General features: G+C 43.9%; 3 protein-coding genes and 1 pseudogene across 6 annotated transcripts; 2 read left to right on the plus strand and 2 right to left on the minus strand.

Moving 5' to 3' along the window:
• The first annotated feature begins 56 nt into the window (after window positions 1-56).
• LOC127779468 (U4/U6 small nuclear ribonucleoprotein Prp31 homolog) lies at window positions 57-5,487 on the plus strand. Of its 4 annotated transcripts, none has more exons than XR_008018657.1 (10): window positions 57-158; window positions 754-796; window positions 923-985; window positions 1,073-1,210; window positions 1,636-2,528; window positions 2,685-2,755; window positions 2,882-2,984; window positions 3,769-3,844; window positions 4,622-4,780; window positions 5,351-5,487. XR_008018657.1 is itself a non-coding variant. In XM_052306251.1 (10 exons), exons 2-9 carry the CDS (start codon window positions 794-796, stop codon window positions 4,727-4,729), a joined length of 1,455 nt encoding a protein of 484 aa, XP_052162211.1. In that variant the 5' UTR covers window positions 57-158; window positions 754-793; the 3' UTR covers window positions 4,730-4,737; window positions 5,351-5,436. The 4 variants fall into 4 exon arrangements, 3 of the variants coding, with proteins under 3 accessions (XP_052162211.1, XP_052162209.1, XP_052162208.1); XM_052306251.1 differs by having other exon boundaries at window positions 4,622-4,737; window positions 5,351-5,436; XM_052306249.1 differs by lacking the exon at window positions 5,351-5,487 and having other exon boundaries at window positions 723-796; window positions 4,622-5,049.
• On the minus strand, window positions 5,446-9,813 carry LOC127779276 (disease resistance protein PIK6-NP-like). The gene is made up of 2 exons (XM_052306006.1): window positions 9,331-9,813; window positions 5,446-8,551 (listed from the first exon to the last, which is right to left on the minus strand). The coding sequence occupies exons 1-2, from the start codon at window positions 9,639-9,641 to the stop codon at window positions 5,479-5,481; spliced, it is 3,384 nt and encodes a 1,127-aa protein (XP_052161966.1). The 5' UTR covers window positions 9,642-9,813; the 3' UTR covers window positions 5,446-5,478.
• A 4,887-nt stretch (window positions 9,814-14,700) lies between these two features.
• On the minus strand, window positions 14,701-16,135 carry LOC127779280 (uncharacterized). The gene is made up of 2 exons (XM_052306011.1): window positions 16,103-16,135; window positions 14,701-15,261 (listed from the first exon to the last, which is right to left on the minus strand). The coding sequence occupies exons 1-2, from the start codon at window positions 16,133-16,135 to the stop codon at window positions 14,701-14,703; spliced, it is 594 nt and encodes a 197-aa protein (XP_052161971.1).
• Window positions 16,108-21,444, plus strand: LOC127778569 (uncharacterized; annotated as a pseudogene).
• Window positions 21,445-22,262: the final 818 nt, after the last annotated feature.

A 22,262-nucleotide genomic window follows, 5' to 3' on the forward strand; every position in this document is an offset into this window, starting at 1 on the left:
GTGTATATTGCGCATGATGCACTTTTGCGGAAACAACCTCAGAAAAGATCAAACATACCTTTGCCGCGACACAACGTCCTCTTCCTTCTCCTTCTCATCCTCGCTACGGGGCGGCGCGGCGGCGGCGGCGGAGAGGCGATCAATCGACGCAGACGAAGGTTCGGTTCTACCTTGCTTATGCTGGGCGGGTGTGGAATTGAGATCCGTTGGGAGTCGGATGGATTTGTTCCTGTCGTTGGTGACGAACCCTAGCCTACTCTGTTTGGATTATTTTGCTGTGATAAATCTAATCGGGCCTCGTTTATGGTACGGATTCTCGAAACCAATCAGTTTTTAGCGGATTTATTTTATGCGAAGTATAGCGGTATAGTTTCTTAACTAATTTTTTTTTTAAAATCCTCGGTTGGACATCTCATGCCTGCCTCGGTGCCTCCCCTTGCTAGATGTGCATAATTTTAGGATTGCCGAAGGGCTGAATTTTGGCGAAACCGCATTGCAGACCAAATCGATAAACCGAAGAACAAAGGGTTAATTAAGTGTTTAATTATGTACTTCGTATTTCTCTGCCCAAAAAAGCTTTACTGTTTGGAGTGCCGTGTTGTAAATTAGAAAATGTGTCACAAAACTTTGCTTACACTAATATTTATAGTGGCCAATGTTCATTCTACAATAATAGTTTGGTAGTAATACCGCTTACTACTTCTTTCTTTTTATTTGCACAGTGCCACTGACTACATAACCACTATGAATCAGGTGTACTGATCCTCCTCAATAAGTTGGAGCAGGAGTTATCATGGTGAGTACATTCTAACTGCTTGATAGTAGCTTGTGCTAAATCCATATTCTGTTTAAGGTTTGCAAGTTCTTTTCTTCCGTGGTCACTTATTCGCCTTTTTTTTTTCTGATTGGTGCCACTTCGCAGGCAAGCCTTGCTGATTCTTTCTTAGCAGATCTTGATGAACTGTCAGACAATGAAGCCTATCCTGTGAGTTTATTTCTATTTCTGCCATGCAACTAGATTTAATAAGCGATACTTCTTGAGAGCTTGTTCATTTATCGTCAAAATTTTCAGGAAGAAGAAAATGCTGAGGCAGTGGGTATGGATGAGGATGGCGGTGAAGATATGCTTGACCTTGAGTCTCTTAATTATGATGATCTTGACAGTGTCTCAAAGCTGCAGAAGACACAGTGTTATAATGACATAATGCAGGTGCACGATCAAACTCATAAATCCTCAGTTTGTTTTATATAGTTCTACATGTTGCATATGTAGGCCGTTTCTTTGTTTACCTGTCAAACTTAAAACCATATTCATATGGCGTTCCATGATGTTTTACACCAGAAGTCCAGAACATTGTTTGCTAGTTCAAAAAAGAAACATTAAAGTTGACGAATTACGTGGAACACTTTAGCACTGTAGCCTTCTGTTCGAATAAATAGAATTTGAGAGGTGTTTGTAGGATGCAAAATGAATATAGTTCACTATGCTCAGTGTTAGAATGGTTTGTGTAACTATTGGATTAATATTGACCCTGTAGGCAGGCAACCCAGTTCTTTTATATTTTGAGGCACAAATTGCCGTACTCCTGATGCATGATAGATTGACAATTGATGACTCCATTTGTTTATTTGCAGAAAGTTGAGGATGCACTTCAGAAAGGCACAGACTTCTCCAATCAAGGGTCCATCTTGGAGGAGGATCCAGAATACCAGCTTATTGTTGATTGCAATGCTTTGTCAGTAGATATTGAGAATGAAATCATTATAATACATAATTTCATACGCGACAAGTATAGACTGAAGTTTCCTGAACTGGAATCCCTTGTTCATCATCCTATTGACTATGCCCGTGTTGTTCAGAAGATTGGAAATGAGATTGATTTGACACTCGTAGACCTGGAAGGGCTTTTACCTTCTGCAATTATAATGGTTGTGTCAGTGACAGCATCAACAACTAACGGGAAGCCTCTTTCTGAGGAGAATCTGGCAAAAACCATTGAAGCATGTGAGAGAGCCCTTACTCTTGATGCTGCAAAGAAGAAGGTGCTTGATTTTGTCGAGAGCAGAATGGGTCACATTGCACCAAACCTTTCTGCTATTGTTGGCAGCGCTGTTGCCTCAAAACTGATGGGAACTGCTGGTGGTTTGGGAGCACTTGCAAAAATGCCTGCTTGCAATGTTCAGTTACTTGGGGCAAAGAAGAAGAATCTTGCTGGATTTTCTAGTGCCACATCTCAGTTTCGTGTTGGCTATCTTGAACAAACTGAAGTATTTCAGAGCACACCTCCAGCTCTGAGAACTCGTGCTTGCAGACTTATAGCTGCAAAATCAACTCTAGCCGCAAGAATCAATTCAATCAGAGGTGATCCAACTGGAAAAGCTGGCCGGAACTTGTTAGAAGAAATTCGTAAGAAGATTGAGAAGTGGCAAGAACCGCCTCCTGCAAAGCTTCCAAAACCACTTCCTGTTCCAGACTCTGAGCCTAAAAAGAAGAGAGGAGGCCGTCGGCTTCGGAAAATGAAAGAAAGGTAAGCTTTGCTCATCGTTCTCTTTTACAGATAATATAAAACAGTCCCAGGCTTAATTTTGTGTTAACCTACTTATTGTTTTGTGCCATATGCTGAAACTTGATTTTCCAGACCCGCAATATTACCTTGTCTTAAATTTTGGAACTGATTCTGCAGATATGCGCAGACTGACATGATGAAGCTTGCGAACCGAATGCAGTTTGGGGTACCAGAAGAAAGCTCATTAGGTCAGTTAGTGTTGAGTATAGATATGCCAGTTTGACATAACATTATGTGTTTAGTTTCACCATTGTCATACTGCCTTAGATGGAAATATGGCTATTTCTTACATAATCACATCTTGCTATCATTAGGTGATGGCTTGGGGGAAGGCTATGGCATGCTTGGACAGGCAGGAAGCGGGAAACTACGTGTATCAGCTGCGCAAAGCAAACTTGCTGCTAAAGTGGCCAAAAAGTATGCTTTTGATTCTTTCTGTAGTATGTTTTTTTTTTGTCTTTACATATTAAAGAAATAAACATGGTTCAACTTCAAAAATAAAAGGATCACTCACCATGATTGAGGGCTGGTTTAGATGGCAAAATTTTTTGTTTATGGGTGTCACATCGGATATACGGACACACATTGAAGTATTAAATGTTATCTAATAACAAAACAAATTACAGATTCCGCCTAGAAACTGCGAGACGAATTCCGTCATTAGCAAATGTTTACTGTAGCACCACATTGTCAAATCATGGCGCAATTTGGCTTAAAAGATTCGTCTCGCAATTTACACGCAAACTGTGTAATTGGTTTTTTTTATTAAACCACATTTAATACTCCATGCATGTGTCCAAACATTCGATGTGATGGGTGAAAAGTTTTTGTTTTGGGAACTAAACAGGGCCTGAGAGTCGGAGACAGCTTGTGCCCATTTATTCGAGTCTAGACGCAGGATAATATCTAATGCGAAGTTCTCTTTCTAACTGTTAATCCAATGCAAGCAGGTTAAAACTTCACACTATTAGAGAAAATGTGCAAGCAGGTTAAAACTTCACACTATTCTCTGTTGTTGCATACATATAATTCGCACTGCGTCCAGTTCCAGTTGCCCAGCAAAAGCACTAGTGAAATCCATGTTGCTGTTCTACCCTCCTGCGTTATTTTTTTTTTTAACTATGTTGCTTGTGTTTCAAGTTTTGACCTCTCACGAAATCATCAACATCACTTTGATTCTATATTATTTTTCGAATATCAGATTCAAGGAGAAGAGCTATGGTAGCAGTGGTGCAACATCTGGACTGACGTCTAGTTTGGCCTTTACACCAGTTCAGGTGAGTTCTTGTTATATTGATAAATAATTTTAGTCATGTATGCCCTTCAGCTAATCCAATTGTTGAATATGAAATTGACTGCTACCTAGATTGCTCTTTTTACTTTGGTATTTGGATTGCTCATACTTGATGGATCGGAAAAGACTATGCCAACATTTCTTGTTTCACTTTGCTCTGCAGAGTACTTTTTAATAAGTTCCTGTTGGAAATTAATTTGTGTTCTTGAGATAACAAAGTCAAATTGGATTTAACTAAGGTGAAATGCACGCATGGTAAGTGAATTGTTTAGAGCTATCACTAGAACATACATGTACTAGAAGATCGGTGATCAGCTAGCTGTAAAATGTTATGTCGGCAGGGAGTAATTCAAAAGGAAATTTACTAGCTAGCTAGTTTTGAGCTGTAAAAACGTGTTACTGTAGCAGGTCGATCACGGTAGCAACCAACCTAAAATTCCTATAAAAGGACATATACCCCGATGTAACAAAAGCTGTCTTGGCTTGTGCAATATATCAAGAATGCATACACCCGTTCTTTTACCCTAGTGTCAGGGCCAACAGTTCCTAAATTTTCTATCTTTGAATTCATGTCAACCATGTGTTCTGCCATGCATTTAATTCTGCACCATGCATCACATGTTCCTTGCAAATCTAGTGTCGTGTGTTTCGCGCCATACGTGTTCCCTGATGTATAACATGGAGTACCTTCTAGTGATTCTACATAAAGTCCCTTCCCATCATTTTGTCTTTGTAACATACCATTTTTTTTCTTGTTCAGGGAATAGAACTATCAAATCCCCAGTCCCATGGGAACCTGCTAGGCAGTGGAACACAAAGCACTTACTTTTCTGAGACTGGAACATTTTCAAAGATCAAGAGGAACTGAGCAGAGAAGTTGGTCTCTTCATCCCACCCACTGCATCCGTTTTACCCACAGGTTAAGAACCCTTTGGGATGCACTGACAAAGAACCCTTTGGGATGCACTGACAAAAAACCATCTTGCTATGTAGCAACTTAGGAAGATATCTATCTTGTTTTTTCTTTTTGGTGGTTGTTCCTAATGACAGTAACCACATATCAGGTGTCAAAACCAGAGGCATTTCACTTTAGTTGCCCTTGTACAGCCTATTCCATATAAGGCCTTTTCATCTAATTTTCTCATCTAGTACCTGTTTGACAAGTTCTCATGCTGTCATGCATAGCTAACTTACTAATTCTTTCATAATTCAATATACATCACAGACATTTGGCATCACTTAATCATATAGATCCAATAATTTTTGTGGATAAGTGCACGCATATCACGTGGCATGCATGAAAACACGGTAATGCAGCTGAACACAATCACATATACATGCAAATCCAATTCCAAATCATGACTAGCAGCTAGGGCAGCTCTCAAACACCATACAAACAAGCACGCATTACAATTTACATAAGGTTGAAAATTAGGAGTCCAGAAGAGTACAACTATTATATGTCTAAAGAAATTTGACATACATGCAGGAAAGGCCAACGGATTGACACTAGAAGGAATTCATCAAACTCGGTGAGCTGGCACTTGAGATAGGACGAAGATGACAAGGATTTTATCCACAAATGCATCTTGATTTGAGGATAAATTAATGAATCAATCAAGTAATACTCTCGATGTGTTTGGGAGCTGATGCTGAGGCAGAGGCAGAGGTCGAGGCAGCAGAATCATCTCCATGGCCTTGACGGTTATCAGGATGCTTCACATCTGGATGGTTGGGAGCTGAGACTGAGGCACAGGTTGAGGCAGCATCAGCATCCAAGCTTCCAGCAGCGTCTCCCTGGCCTTGACGGTTACCATGATGCTCCAAATCTGGATGGTTGGGGTGATCTTTTAGAGCAATTTCCACCTTATCTGGGTTGCAGTCACCATGAAGCTCAAGTGATCGCAAGCTCGGAAGACGCTCAATTCCAGAAATGGATTTCATCTCCCTGAAACTCCAAACAATTTTTTCCAACTTAGGATTCTTGCTGAAGCTGATATCGGTAATGTCTTCGCCGTGGATGAGAAGAACCTTGAGATGCTGGAACTGTTTTTCCCCAAGGGTGAGCTTGCTTTGGACATATGACCTGCACCGGAGCCGGAGATACCGCAGTGCTTTGAGATTGCCAACAACTGCCATATCTTGTTCTCCCAGATGAGTGTCGCAAAGAGTTAACTTCGCAAGTCGGCTGAGCTCCTTGATCCAACGAGGCAGCCCACATCTTATGCCGCATATGTTCAGGCTCTCAAGAAGCTTTGGATATGAGAATGCTGTAGGCTCTGCCATGTTCATGTCAGGAAAATTCTCGCATCCATCTGGTACTTCAACACGGATTGACAGAGAGATGAGACTTTTATGCAACTTCTCAATTGCCTGGACTAAGTGCTTGAAGCTGTTTTGGTCACCATGGAAGACCACACCTAGCTTCCTAAGTTGTAGTAGCTTCCCAATGTCCATCAGCTCATCTTCTATGCCAGAAACAACAACATGGCACAATACCTGCAGATTTGTCATGCTTCCGATCCCACGTGGCATACGCACTGTGGAAAATTTTTCGGTCTGTTCATTTTGTTGTTGGGTGTATCCAGAGAGCAAATGTTTTAGCATTGGAAGAACTAGAGATTTTGTAGCGAATGAGCTCACGGTTGTTTCTCTGATGTCCAGTGTCTCCAGCTGCTGGAGATTTTGAATTTTCTTGGGAAGTTTGGTGAGCTTACTTCTTCGAAGGTTCAGATACCTGAGCTGAAATAGTTTGCAGATGTTCTCCAGATGATGGTCCTTTAAGCCATCACAGCCTTCTAGATCCAGCACTTTGAGCAATCCCAGCCGAGAGAATGCTGGCAATGACTTCAGAAAAATTGTGAGGTCATCCAAGGGCTGATCATAATGCTTGCGCATGTTCCAGCATGAGGAAGAACTGGGGCGTGGAGAAGCCTGAAGCTCTGCTAGGACCTGTTGCAGCTGACTCCTGTTCCAAATCGAAACACGGTGCGCAAAATCTGGCTGAAGATCTGCATCCACAAAGTTATCCTCTCTAGCAACCTTGGTGATGAACTTTGAGATCAAGCCATTCACTGCACAGCTCTTGATCTTCCCAGAAGCGCCGATGTCTCTCTCAAGAACAAATCTTTTTGCTAAGAGCACACCAAAGCATCGCTCGGCTTCATCCAGCGCTGTCTGCCCGTTTCGTCCTGTGATTATGCTCTCAGCAGCCCATCTTCTGACTAAGCTTGTTCTCCTGATCATCATAGTACTGTTGCTACTGCTTCCATCATCTTGGATAAATAGAGAGAGATACGTCAAGCAGCTCTTGTAATGGACAGGCAGGTCGTTGTACCAGAACATCAGGATTTGCTGCATGTTTTCATCCAGCATTAAACCATGTGAATCATGCAGGCTATCACACAAGCCCTGAAGTTCTTCCCTGTTCCTGTTAGGATTGGCATAAAGGACATGGAGGAATGCTCTGATGCACATGTCAGTGGAGTTGGAGGCACATTTTGACAGTATGGATCTAATCACTTCATCCAGGTTACCGTTGCTGGGATAGTTTTCAACCAGGGAGACAGCCTTGGCATGGAAGAAGTCGATGAGATGATCCAGAGGAGGGAAGACTCTGTCATGTGGTGAACAGGAGTAGGCTACGGCAGGTGACCGGGTTGTCAGCAGGATGGCACTGTGAGCCGTGTTGCCGGGGAAAGCTGATTCGATGCCACGCCATAGCGATTCATCAGGAACATCATCAAGAACAATTAGGTAGCTCTTATCTTTCAGGAAGTTCTCCATCATCTCCTGAAATGTCATTCCTTGATGAAATCCCATCTCGGATGCCATCGTTTCTGAAATAATCTTGGCAACGTCCATTGCAAATCCTTCATGAACTTCCATTGCCGCTGCTTGTAGAAATCCCTCCTCCTCCTCCTCCTCCTCCTCCTCCTTGTCGGATGCTGTTCCACCGATAAATTCCTTCACCTCGTCAAACGTCGTTCCTACAGGAAATTTGTTCCCCTTTGAGCCCAGATTTTTTCTCGAAAAATTTGAGACCACAATTCTCTTCTTTTTCTTCTTCAGCCGCGTATATCTCCTCTTGTTCCTCTTGTCGTAATCGGATACCATCCCTCCCAGCGCCCGATGCATGTGCTGTATCATAGGGAGTATTTGTGTCATCATGTCTTGGTAAACCCAGCCGGGATGAGATTGGCCGCTGTGCCACTGCCTGATTTGGAACAATTCAAGTATGCGCGGATCATCCAACGCTCGCTTTACAGGATCAATGGCAGCTGCGACGAGCTCCTCGTCATCAGGTCGTATGATTGATATCACTTTTGGCCGTCGGTGCTCGTCGGCGGCAGCCAGCAGCCAGCCAGCCAGCGTGTCGGTTTCACCTGCGAAAAGGTTCGCGGGTGTCTCCTCCTCCAGCAGCGCGCGCCTCCGGTGATCTTGCTTGGTGGTGTTGCCGGCGGAGGAGGCGTCGGCATGGTGGTCGCCGCCGCCAGCCTCCGACAGCTGCCTCTTCGCCAGCCCACGTTGGCCGCCGCGACGGGCGGCGGCGGCGGCGGCGGCATTGTTTCTGGTTCTGGGGACGACGACGCCGTACCTGCGCCGCCGCTCCCCGACGTCGCAGGCGCGCGATTTGAGCTCCCGGATCCGCGTGGCGATGCGGCGGCGTGCCGGCAGCGTGAGGAGGAGCCTGACGATAGGGGTGCTAAGGTCAAATAAAAAATAATTTATGGGTTTTCTCGTGGGACTGCTAGCGCGCACAAGAAAAAGAGAGTTGACGAGCACTTCCTCCCTTTTAGTTTTAACTACCTATATTATTTATTAATATACTTAATAATAATAATTAAGAAAATATTCTCGAGATTTTTTACTGACAGATTGAAAATTTTTTAAGTTAGATTTGAAAACTTTCGATTTAAGTTTTAAATTTTACAGTCAAATTTTAAAAACTTTCAACTTGAAATTTAAAAACTTTCAACTCAGATTTGAAAACTTTCAACTCAAGAATCGAGATTCAAAAACTTTTAAGTCTAGATTTGAAAATTTTGAAAACTTTCAATTTGAGATTTGAAAACTTTCAACTCGAGATTCGAAAACTTTCAAATCCAGATTTGAAAAATTTGAAAATTTTCAAATTGAGATTCGAAAACTTTCCACTCGAGATTTGAAAACTTTCTACTCAAAATTTAAAAACTTTCAAACTCAAAACATGTTAAAAGATAAAAAAAAGTCAGAAAAAAGCGAGGAAAAAAAACGAAAAAAAAAAGCGTGGAGAGGCGCGCGCGCACGCTAACTAGTGATTTCGTTTCTCGTTGTAACCCGGCTTGCCGTATCTAAATATACAGGTGGATCCATCCATAAACTTATTTATAAGTCAAATTAATAGTTAACCCGTAAGTCGAATATGTGGGTTATGCATTTTTTTTTTCCTATAAGCGAGTTCACGGACAAACCTACTTGCACCCCTACCTGAGGAGCCGCCGCGCGCGGCCGCCGGAGCCGGAGCCGGCGAGGCGCTGCATGTAGACGTCGACGCAGTTGTCGCAGTCGCGGGCGAGGTCCTTGACCTGCCTGGTCCACCCCTGGAGCTGGTGGTCGGGGCGGTCGAGGTGGAGGACGTGGAGGAGGAAGCCGTTGATGCTCTCCATCTCGTCCTTGATGAACTGCACGTCGCCGCGGACGCCGCCGAGCAGCCTCGCCTCGTCCTCCAGGATCCGGATCAGCCGCCCCAGGAGCGAGTCCACGGCGCTGTGCGCTGAGCTCACCTGCAACTCACCCATCGATCACTAGCATAGCAGCAGCCAGCAGCCCACCATGACCATGGGAATCAAATCATATATGAATGGAAGGATGACTTTATCAAATGGCCCAAAGGGAAAAGTGAAACGGAAAGATTGGTCTCCCCAAAGCCAAAAGAAAAAAAAAGATAAAAATGGCAGGAAAAGTAGGAAAAGGAGATGATAGATACTCCATCGAGCAGCCCACCATGACCATGGGAATCAAATTATGGATGCCTTTATCAAATGGCCCAAGGGGGAAGTGAAACGGAAAGATTTGTCTCCCCAAAGGGCAAAAAAAAAAAAAAGGCAGGAAAAGAAGATGAGAGATAAAAATGCATGCACGCATGCTCCAACAGGTTATACCGTGAAAGCTGAGGTTAGAAAAAAGAAAAGCTATCAGTGAAAAATGCGTAGAGAGCCGATTATATAGTGGTCCGCTTTTGGCACTAGCTATACTAACTAGGCCAATTTGGTTGTTTTGGAGACAGTAGCCGGCGCTTTCATTAAACTTGCTCTAATCGCATATACCATGTATCAAAACTACAGCATTTTACATTTTACTTTTTTATGAAGGTACAACTAAGTACGCACATATAAACTTATTCTAAGTTCACACAACACCACACGCACACACCCGCGCATGCGTCCAACACACGCAATTGTAGACTTTGAGTTCCATTGAACTCACATGCGCGGATACGACATATTCCGTGCAGTGCCGTTTCATCAAAGTTTCCTACGTAAAGCTTGTTTCAGAGGTTCTCATGCATAACAAACTTAACTATTTTTCTTTCATAAATCAACAAATAGCACTGACATTTGGCATCGCCTAATAAGATAAGCTGTCTAGCTAATTTTTGCGGCTAAGCGCATGAATGTCATTTGATATGGAATCATGCATGGATGAAACATGGTATGGCAATGCAACCGAACACATGCAGATCGAATCCCACAATGTACAGCTACGGCAACTCTCTGAGATAGGGATACAAAACATGCCACACAATTAAAATCTTGACATTCCAAATGAGTACAGCTGTGTACTAAGTATTATTTGCATCCAAGAGCAGGTTCAAACATGAGAATTATAATCAATTGCATAGATTGGAAATGGGTCTAAACAATTAAGAGAAGTGATTTTGCAACAATTAAGAAAAGTGGTTTTGCTCCGTTGAAGTATCATCAGGAAATCTACTACAAAAGGTAAACAGCTAGGAAAAGAATCAAGGTGAGCACTTTGTGGTATGGTATGAACCCACACATGAGGCCATTTACAACAAGAAAAATGACATGACAGAAACAGGAAACCATATCATGGTTCATCTGAGACTGCAGTAAAATGGCAGATCATATTAATGTATAGGAAGCATGCCATGGATTCTCGATGATAACTTCAACTTCAGCATGACCTCGACATGAATCTGATTGACATCAAAGGTTTTGCCCATCTTTTTTAAACTAGTTTGTTTTATATACAACCTTTTTATTTTTTTTTCTATGGAGAGTGGTAGTTGCACGCAATTTTGGATGAAAGTATAAATAAAATTAAATCAAGTATATTGAATTGTATGTAGCACACTACACCTTGAGGTTGAGGGCGCCGTTGCTTACATTGTTCATGCCCTATTCAATCATCAAAATTTCGCAATATCGCACCTAATGCTTGTTTGAGATGTTCTCATCCACAACCAACTTACTATTTTATATTATATTTCATAAATCAACAAATAGCACAGACATTTGACATCACTTAATCAGATATGCTCAATAATTTTTGTGGCTAATTTTTTTTTGAGGTAACCGACGGCAGGAGATTTGCCGGAATGCCATAGAAGGGGGAAATCAAAGTTTTACAAAGATAATAAAGAGAGACAGAGCTCAACCAACTGGAAAAAAAAACAAAAAACAGTCTAGAGATCAAGGCGGTTTAAAAGCCAAAGCTCTTATATCTAGATCTTCCTTTACTTGGTGAGCTACTCTTAACTCCGAAGCCTCATTTTTTTTGGAAGATTCTTCTATTCCTCTCTAACCAAATATTCCACCAGGCGGTGAGAAGGCTTCCAGAGATCACTCTTTTTTGTTCTTTGGATTTGATGCAGTTGATATCATTCCACCACAGTCAAATGTCATCGCGCAATGACAAGGAGGGAAGACCACCCCAAGCACTAACCAGGGAACAAACATTTCCGAAAAAAATGCACGAACGGAAAAGATGGTTTGTGTCTTCAAAAGCTTCTTTGCACAGGTTACAGATCTAGTTGCAAGGCTAATGCCTGCGAAGGAGGCTTTGCGCTGTCAACGTTTTTTGGTGAATGATCAACCATCCAAAGAAACGAGTCTTCGGTTCCGCAGGTGCTTTCCAGATGGAAATGAAGTCATGTGTTACAAAGGATCCTTGAAACTGAGCCAAATAAGCGCTTTCTGCTGTGTAAAACACCTTTCTCATTCCAGTTCCAAGCAATGTCATCCTGCACTTGCGGGTTAACCTGAATTTGCTGTAGCATCTCCCCTAGTTGCACTAATTCGTTGATTTCTTCCACCGTGGTGAATTGCTTGAAGGACTGGAGCCAAAGATTGCCTTCCAGCTCTTTCTGAACATTTCTTTGTTTTTGTTTTGCTAGCTTGAAGCAGAGTGGCACAACATCCTTTGGGCAGGAGTTTTGGAGCCAGTTGTCGCGCCAAAAGCTTGTTTTTGCTCTATTTCCAATAGAAATTGTTGTTTGCCGCTTGGAATAGCCTTTTGTCGGTTTCATCGCAAGGTATTTCCATACCAACCCCGGGCCTGTTTTGGTTCTTCCAGCTGAACCAAAGCCACCGAAGCCTAAGGGCTCCCAAAAAAATTTCAAGGTCCGGAAGCCCCAAACCCCCTAGAGCTTTCGGCCTACACACTGTTTGCCAGTTTACCAGACTGCTTCCTGGGTTTGTGTTACTTGGGTCTTCACAAAAGGAAAGCTCTTTGAAAACGATCTATTCTTTTTATCACCCATCTTGGGTATTGGATGGCGGTGAGGTGATGAATTGGCAACGCACTTAGGACCGACTGAACCAGGGTCCTTCTGCCTTCCGAAGTGAAAAAATTACCTTTCCATGCCGGTATTCGTGACCCAATTTTCTTGATCAAAGGTAGGAAGTCAACCTTAGTTTTCGCGTGTGAAGTGGTAGACCAAGATATCGAAAAGGGAAAGATTTCAGCATTCCAGGGAAGTTCTGAATAACAGTTTCCAGTACTAAATTTTCACATCTTATCGGGAAAGATTTCCGTCTTGTTCATATTTGTGTGCAAACCTGAGACTTGAGAGAAAATTTCGAGGATCCTTCTAATAGCTGTCAGTTCATCAAGGGAGGGTTTCACAAAGAGTGCAACATCGTCAGCTAATTGCACGCAATATCATTTAACATGCATGAAACGCTGTAGTGCAATGCAGCCGAACACATATGCATATCGAATTCCACAACATCAGCTCTCTGAGTGCAAACCGAACACACGAAGATCGAAATTCGACACGGATAAACACGCAGGCCCACACATTAAAAGGTTGCAATTCCAAAAGAGTATAACTATGTTCTTAGCGTTACTTGCACCCAAGAGCAAGTTCAAACTCGAGAATTAGTACAATGAATTGCATAGATTGGAAATGGGTCTAAACAATCAACAAAAAAGTGAATTTTGCAAGGATTAAGGCCTTATTTGGAAGGAATAAGTTCACTTTAGGTCCCTCAATTTTTCGCCCAGTCTGATTTTCATCCTCCGACCAGAAAACCGGATACAACCCATCCCTCAGCTTACAAAACCGTGCAGATCGACAGGGCCGGCCCTGGGCCTAGGCGGGTTGTGCGACCGCCTAGGGCCCAGGCCAGCAGGGGCCCATCAACCCCCACCCCCACCCCATTCCCCCTCCTGCTGCACAGGCCTTGCAGGCCAGCCCGCAGCCCAGTTGGCGTAGCGCGTGCGATGCAATTAGTAGGGAAGGAGAGTAGGAGATGCGAGAGTGCGGCGTAATCGAAGCGACGCATCGTCGCGCCGGTTCGTTCTCTGTGCTTGTTGTTCCTCCTGACGATAGCCGACGCGACGACGTCGACGCCACATGATGCCCCCACACAGTGAGTCCGCGACGCGACACCGACGAGCGAGGGCAACTGACGACGGCGTGACCGCGAGTGTGATCAGTCACAACTCCGAAGTCCGGAATCCCTACTCCGGCAGAAACGGCAGCAGCAGGCGCTAGCGCTCCCAACGCCCTAACCTCCATCCAGGCAGGCAGCCAGAAGCCTAATCGTGACTGGTGAGGACTCCTAATGATTTGATTTTCTCTTAATCTCATTTGCCTCTAACCATCTATTTAGACTTTGTGACTGGTGAGGACTTCTAACTAGGTTAGGGTTTTGTTTTGTGCAAAAATTAGGTTAATTAGGGTCTTGTTTTGTTCCTGTTGATATAGTGCAATAAACTTCTAATGATGTTCTTGTTGTTTACTTTAGTTGGAAATTTCAGGCGTCAGAATGTTGCGTCAGAAATGCTTGAAGAAGAGATTTTTATGAGAGGTATTGTATATTTGCAGTTTCATATTTAAGGTATTAATAATCATACTATTTTGTTTCTACAATTCTTTTAGTTGTTTATTATACTATCAGCAATATTTATCGAGAATAAAATACCATATTACAATTTGCATTGCGTAATTTACTGTTCATTAGTGTTTATTAATGTCACTTTATAAAAAAATGATTTTATAGAGTATATATTGCAAATAAAAAAATTTAGGGCATATAGCGTCAAGTTTGCCTAGGGCCCTCGAAATTATAGGACCGGCCCTACAGATCGAAAAGGTCCCTCGGCAGTATTGTGTCCGGTTTTGGATGACATGGCGTCTACGTGGCTCTCTTTAACTAATCCTCGTTCTACGTGGCATTGATTTGGCGCTTATGTGGCAATTGAATCCAAAAATAATAAAAAACAGTAGGGCCCATATGTCAGCTACAAAAAATAATAAGAAAAAACAGTAGGGCCCATATGTCAGCTACAAAAAATAATAAGAAAACAGTGGAGATAGTTGATTAGTTAGTCGTCGATGGCCTTGGCTCGCATGCAGCACGACGGCCCGCGCCGCTGCCGGCGGCTGTCACGGCGGCGCCCGTAGAGGTACTCCCCGAGCTGCACCCTCAACGACCACCGCTGCACGGCGGCGGAGGACTTGCCGCCGCTTGCCGCGGCGGCGGCGCGGCGGGTGGCGTGGTCCTTCTCGTGGCGGAGCTGCGCATGCTGGAAGCGCTGCGTCTCCTGCTCCCGCGGCGTGATCTTCTCCGACATCTTGCGGACCAGCTCGAGGATCTTGCGCTGGCTGCGGCTGCGGAGGTCGTCGCCGGCGAAGGCGTCGGCGGAGGTGAACTCCTCGGCCTTGCGCAGGAGCTTCCCGTTGGTGTCGATGAGCTGCGCGATGGCGGACTCGGCGTCGACCATCTGCGCGGTGACGTCGTCGAGCTCGGGCGCCGCCTCCGTGCTCCCCCAGAGCTCGCCGACGATCGACTGCAGGTCGACCAGCCGCTGCGCGTCCGCCGACAGCCACTCGATCACCTTCGCGAGGAGGGAGGCGGCGCGCGGCGACCGGGCGAGGAGGGAGGGCTCCGACCCGGATGTGAGTGACCGTCGAGGACGTCGGTGGTGGCGGCCAGGCGAGGAGAGGCGGCGGGCGGCGGCCGGGCGAGGAGGGAGGCGGCGTGCGGCGGCCGGGCGAGGAGGGAGGCGGCGCTCGACGACCGGGCGAGGAGGGGCGGCGCCGTTCTGCTGGGCATCGCGGGCGGAGCGGCCGACGGCGTGGAGCAGCCGCGCTCGCCGGCGACCTCCTCCTATGCATCTTCCTCCTCCGGCCACCTCCGTCGCTCCGCCGGCGACCTCCTCCTCCGGCCACCTCCGCCGCAGCTCCGCCCGCGGCCTGCCGTCGCCGCCGCGCCCCGCCGCTCCGTTCGCCGGTATGCTCCTGCCGCCGCTCCGCCGCGAAGACGAGCGTGAGCCCAGAGGAAGAGAGAACCGAGATGGACTTGTGGGGCCCATGTGGGCCCCACCATCTTTATTTGGGACATGTGGGCCCACGTGGGCCCCACCATTTTTAAAAGTAATTTATGTGTGAGCCTGACATTTGGGTCCCGGAAAGTTTATTATTTTTTCAGATAGAATTGCCACGTAAGTACCACGTCAATGTCACATCAGATAAAGACCAAGTCAAATTTGCCACGTAAGCACCACGTCAGCCAAAACCGTCGTCAAAACCACTGAGGGACCTCATCTGTGCTGGTTTTGACAGTTGAGGGACCCGTTGTATCTGGCTTTTCTGTTGAATGGCGAAAATCGGATTCTTTGACAAGTTAAGGGACCTCATCTGAACTTATTCCTATTTGGCAAGCCGGGATTGAGGCCCATTCCCACAGCCCAATAAGATCTCCATTCGGCCCAAAACCCCCCAAACCCAGCGGCGCCGCTTCCCATCTCGCTCATCCATCTCCGAGCGCCGCCACCCTCCGCATGCCGCCGGCGCCTCCCTCCGAGCGGCGCCGTGCAGGGGTTTTACCAGAGCAGCAGCCGTCGAGGGGCGACGGCGACGGCCGGCTGCGGCTGCGTCATGCTGCCCCTCTCCGCCGACCTCGGCAGACTGGGCCAACCATGGTTAGTGCTTGAGCTTGCATGTTAAGAGTTTATCTGCATTCATGTGAAGTTCTGGATTGTTTAGCAATGGAGTTCTCGCCAGATCTATGAACCTATGAGGAAGAGGATTGAGTGATTAACAACAGTAAGGCACTCACAGTTCCATCGCTAGTTAGGCAAGATTTTACCAGTCGCATCCTGACTTAGTGCACAGAACAACGATTGAACCACCTGTTCATGGAAAGAAATGAGTGGACAATTAACTAACCACATGTTTCAATATGGAGATAAAGAACAATACAATGGTTCTTGAAATGTTATAACTTTGCAGGTTCAGAAAAGGAGAGAGATTATGAAGTCTTAAGATAAACTAGCTTCGATTGATGAAGAAAAACATTCCCCTGTGGTGTTCACTAAATTGAGGAAAGAAAAGCTCATACTTAACAAGATGATTTCCATGAATGCTATAGAAATAGAATAAAGGCATATGGGATAATTGAACACTAGTCTATTTATAGCTCATACATGACAAGCAAGTGGATCTACAGACCTGCACGGTTGTGCTCTTGAGAGTTGTATTCAGTTAAATAACTGATCAGTAGCAGGAAAGCATTCCGCCATTTTAAATGCAAATCATATTCAAGACTTCATGCTATGCAGAAACGCTTTTGAGACTATGGGAGCAATACCTTCAAGCCGGGCTACTGACACTATGTTGGGTTTCCAAAGCTGTGCCACATCTGTCAAGCAATCCAACCATCACAGTTATGAATTAAAGTTTGGAACCATGAGTTCATATTTACTACTTTTTTTGCAAGTAAAACTAAAACAGTTATATAAGTAAAACGAAAACAGTTCATACTGGACTAGACTGAAGGGACTCCAGGACAAACTGATATGAACTGATGGCTATTCTTGTGAAGGTCCTGTACACCACTTAAGTTAGTTAAGCAATAGTAACTATGAAGAACTCCAGAACTCTCTCTCTCCTTGTTTTGTTTTCTTTGGCTGATTTGTAGCCCTTTTTTCCCTATCTAATGGAATTACATGCAAGTCTTTTGCATGTTCCCCAAACTAATGATAGAACACCTTTGTATAGGTAGCAAATGTAAGAATGGAGCAAAAAAACTGCAAACCTTAATATCAGTAGCAAAAACACCGAAAACCCAATGTTTTCCACAGATATTCTGTCATGACGATATTTTGATCCATAACTTATTACACCCAACTTGCCATGTACATTGCTAAATCTTCATGAGTGATTATCCAAAAATACAACTTTAGTACCAGTAAGCCTAGTATAAATGACATAATAACACCTGCACACCAAAACCCCAAAAGATGGTCAGTAATCTGAGTGCAAAGTACCTTTCTCGGAATCGACATCAACTGTGTGGATTAAACTAGTACTTGCAACTTATGATAATATAAATCTCAAACAATGATTTAGGAGACATGTTCTCTCATTATTACTTACATTATTTAAGAGTAAAAGATATGAGAACTAGTCATCTAGTGCATCTGCTGTCTGATATAGCTAGGAGCAGGAGACTATGTAAGTTCAGATGTAAGTCAGGATTCAATATATTTGGAATATCTTACAGCATAAGTGAATTTACATGATTCTACAATGAGTATAACCATTATCTTAACACACATGCAGCTAGTATGCAAAACTTATGCTACCTAAGCATTTTTAGTTCCTTTACGGTGCTCACATCTAGCCATCTAGATATAGGCATTGATATGTACACTGAGTAAAGCTCCATTTTACATGCATATACTTACATGATTTATGTACAGGAATATAAGGATACCACCCATACAAGATCCTCATCTGAGGAATGGTGCATGGATGGATTATTGCCATCTGAGGAATGGTGCGTGGATGGATTATTGCCAAGTTGTACACAGATGTATCGATTTTTATGATCGGCAATATAATTTATAGGGAGCTCTAGATCAAGGAGAGATGATGACACAGACGTTTATACTGGTTCAGGCCCTCAATGCGAGGTAATACCCTAGTCCAGTTTTATGTAGATTGGATCTGTGTCCGATGAGTATGAAAGATTGCGTAACCCCTTAAGGTTCATGCCGGCGCCCCTTATATAATGCTGGGGATTTGCCGGCATGTGTGATATGGTATCCCTTATAATCCTGGTGCATACCATTCATGTACAGATATGAGATAGGTTTCCCTCGCTGCTATCCCTTTCCATGTATTACAAATGACCGCATGGGCCTAGGCAACTCGGCCTACCCCCTGCGCTGTAGCCGAAGGTCTCCTATAGGACACCCGGGTAGCATGTCCCCCACAAGCTGTCTAGAAGAAGGTCCACTCCATAATAGTCCCTGCATTGCACTAACTAGTTCATCAACCCCCTGCAAACAATGCGATGGATGGCATTAGAGAAAAAGAAGTATAATTGTGGGATTTAGGTGTTAGTAGGAAGAGAGAAGCATCTATTACCTTGATTAGCAGGGAGAATTAGGATGATTCCTAGGTTGGTTTTTTTGAGCATCAGTATGATTTCTGTGCTTGTGCAGCCGCCACCCTCCACACGCTGCAGCTGCCTCAGCTCCCTCCATGCGCCATGCAGGAGTTTTACAAGAGCAGCAGCCACCGGGGGACGACGGTGACGACTGGCTGTGCTGCGTCATGCTGTCCCTCGACGCCGACCACCGCGGGAGGAACAGCATGATATGTTCCTGGACCGCCTCGGCTGCAGCCAACCATGGTTAGTGCTTGAGCTTGCATGTTAGAGTTTATCTGCATACATGTGAAGTTCTTGACTGTTTAGTAATGGAGTTCTTATGAAATCTATGAGCCTGTGAGGAAGGGGACTAACAACAGTAAGGCACTTACATTTCCGTCACTAGTTAGGCAAGATTTTACTTGTAGCATCCTGAATTAGTGCACAGAACAAAGATTGAACCATCTGTTCATGGAAAGAAATGAGAGGACAATTAACTAACCACATGATTCAATATGGAGATAAGAACAATACAATGGTACTTAAAAATTGAAATGTTATAACATTGCTGGTTCAGAAAAGGAGAGATATTATGAAGTCTTAAGATAAACTAACTTAAAACATTTACCCAAGGTGTTTGCTAAATTGAGGAAAGAAAAACACATATACTTAACAAGATGATCTCCATGGAGGCATGAACACTATAAACAGGCATGGGATAGTGGAACGGTAGTCTTATTTATAGCTCCAACATGAAGAGCAAGTAATTCTACAGATCTGTATGGTTGTGCCCTTGAGAGTTGTATTTAGTTGAATAACTAAGCAATAACACGAAAGCATTCACATCATTTGAAATGCAAATCACGCTCAAGACTTCATGCCATTTGGAAACATTTTCGAGACTACGGGAGCTATACAATGTTGGGTTTCCAAAGCTGTACCACATCTATCAAGCAATCCAACAATTAATCATAGTTATAAATTGAAGTTTGGAACCCTGAGTTCATCTTACTTCATTTTGCAAGTAGAGCAAAAAAACAATTATAGAAGTATATCTTCAATAAAGAATATGTTGAGCATAATATTATATGGAGACTGAAGGGACTCCACAGGGAATGGATTTTGAGGCTGCAGAGCCTTTAGCCAAGGCATTAAGTTCTTAGGAGACTCACAACAGATTGTGCAACATGTGTTCTAAAAATTGCGTCTGGCATTTAGCACATTAGAACTTGGAACGAATCATGTTCAATCTACCGGAAAGTACCATTTTCATGCTGCTGTCAGTGGTAGAAGGCTACCTGAACCAATCACAACTTTTGACAGCCCACATGAGGGTTCCAAGGAGATGATCTACAAAACTAGATTGCGTTGTCATAGATAATTTGAGTGATAGCAAGAAGAATAAGCAGCTTCGATAAGAATACGTTGAGCATAATATTAGCCTGAGATTGACGGAACTCCATGACACACGGATATTGTGATATGATATGATGGCTCTTCTTGGTTTTGGCCGATTTGTAGCCCTTTATTTTTCTATCTAATGGGATGACATGTAAGTCTTTTGCGTATTCGAAAACTAAAATGCTATAACACCTTTGTATGGGTAGCGAATGTGGCAGTGGAGAGAAAAAAATTGCAAACCTTAATGTCAGTAGCAAAATACTGCAAATTCATTGTTATCCACAGATATTCCTCAGTGACGATATTTGATCCATAATCTATTGCACCCCAACTCCATGTTCATGAATGGTGACCAAAATACACGACCGAAGCACCAAGAATCCTAGTAGAACTGACATAACAAAACCTGCACAACAAACACCCCAAAAAGATGGTGAGTATCTGAATGCAAAGCATCTTTGAAATGACATCAACTGTGGATTGATCTAGTATTTGCAACTTATGATAAATTAAATCTTAAATAACGGTTTAGGCCACCTGCTCTCTCATTACTTGCATTACTAAAGAGGAAAAGAAATAAAAACTGGTCATCTATGCATCAGCCACTGATATAGCAGCAGGACACTACATAGTTCATTTGAAAGATATGACTCAAAATATTTGGAGTATCTTACAATACAAGTGAATTTAAATCATTCTACAACGACTATAGCCGTTCTCTGAACACATGCAGCTGGTATTTATGGAAAACTTATGCTACCTTGAAGCATAAGAATATTATTTGTTCTTAAGCAAATACAAACATAAAACAAAGGAGTACGATACCGATGTGATATCCCTTTCTTCGGTATGGGTTTTGAAAAAAAAAGGTTTCCTAGGCAGTTGGTGCATCTAGATCAAGGAATTGATATGTACACTGAGTAAAGCTCTATTTTACATATACTTACATGTTTTATGTACAGGAAGAGGATACCATCCATACAAGATCCGCATGTGAGGAACGGTGCATGGATGGATTGTACACTGTTAGCTAAAAGAAGGGGCACCCCAATATAAGGCCCAACACTGCACTAACTAGTTGATCAACCCCCTGCAAACAATGTGATGGATGGGGTTAGGAAAAAGGAAGTGTAATTGTGGGATTTAAGTATTAGTAGGAAGGACAAAGAAGCATCTATTACCTTTATTAGTCGTCTACCAGCACGTTAGTTCAATTTCTGGGTTTGCTTTCTTGAGCTTCTTGCACTGCTTTGTGAGCTTCTTGTTGCTAGAGACTTCGAGCTCTAGTAGTTCCAGTGAAGGAGGGAGGCCATCCTTGGGCAGCGACCGGATGGATGGGCAGCTCATAATCCTTAATCTCTTGAGGTTGGTAAGTCTATGAAGCCCCGCAGGAAGGCACCGCAGCATAGCATAGTTTTCAAATTTGAGGTCCTGGAGGGAGGTGAGGAACTGAAGGGCCTCCTCTTGCTCCTTTGTGAAGCGTTCCACCTCGACGTTCCCTCGGAGGATTAGGTCAGTGAGGGAGGAAGAGAGGAGCCTGCACATCGGCTTTACAAGGATTCCCGCCAAGTCATTAGTGTCAAGCATCCGCAGTTTGGAGGAATGCTCAATAAGATGAAGCTGCTCCTGTTCTTGCATTCCCCTGAGTATGGAATCCAATACACCAGCAAACAACCCATATGTTCTGTAGACATATAAGTTGATGAGCTGACCCTGAGTAAGGAGAGGCAATAGGCCCTTGCTTGAATACTCCCCGCTATCTTGTATGGATAATTTAGTGAGAGAGGTCAAGTTTGAGAGGTCCAGCATCTGCACGCCCTCCATTGGGCCTATAATAAGGAGGTATTGCAGGGAGGATGGCAAAAGGCAAGCTGGAGCCTCGTAGGCAGAGAGTAACACGGGGCAATTATCCATGTCGAATCTCTGCAGGGAGCACAGGGTTTGGAGCCCCCAACCTCCTCCTGTTTCTTCTTCCTTATTGTGGTGGCCAGTGAGAAGACGATGGGGAACTAGGATAAGCTTTTCGCAGTTTCCAATCCGTAACTCTTGTAGAGAGTTGGTGAGATGGATTGGGAAGAGCAGCAACCTGTAGTCGCCTTTATTTTC

This window comes from Oryza glaberrima, chromosome 7 (genome assembly GCF_000147395.1).
Source record: "Oryza glaberrima chromosome 7, OglaRS2, whole genome shotgun sequence".
NCBI classification, from domain to species: domain Eukaryota; kingdom Viridiplantae; phylum Streptophyta; class Magnoliopsida; order Poales; family Poaceae; genus Oryza; species Oryza glaberrima.

Bases quoted from the DNA above. Each gene is read 5' to 3' on its own strand.
- LOC127779468 (XM_052306251.1), top strand. The intron at 2,985-3,768 runs GTATGCTTTTGA...TTCGAATATCAG, and splicing joins GCTGCTAAAGTGGCCAAAAA to ATTCAAGGAGAAGAGCTATG. The intron at 3,845-4,621 runs GTGAGTTCTTGT...TTTCTTGTTCAG, and splicing joins TGGCCTTTACACCAGTTCAG to GGAATAGAACTATCAAATCC.
- LOC127779276 (XM_052306006.1), bottom strand. From the start codon at position 9,641: ATGGGTGAGTTGCAGGTGAGCTCAGCGCACAGCGCCGTGGACTCGCTC. The intron at 8,552-9,330 runs GTAGGGGTGCAA...CCCTATCGTCAG, and splicing joins CGCGCGCGGCGGCTCCTCAG to GCTCCTCCTCACGCTGCCGG.
- LOC127779280 (XM_052306011.1), bottom strand. From the start codon at position 16,135: ATGGATGAGCGAGATGGGAAGCGGCGCCGCTGG. The intron at 15,262-16,102 runs GTTTGGGGGGTT...TCCGGGTCGGAG, and splicing joins ATGGGAAGCGGCGCCGCTGG to CCCTCCCTCCTCGCCCGGTC.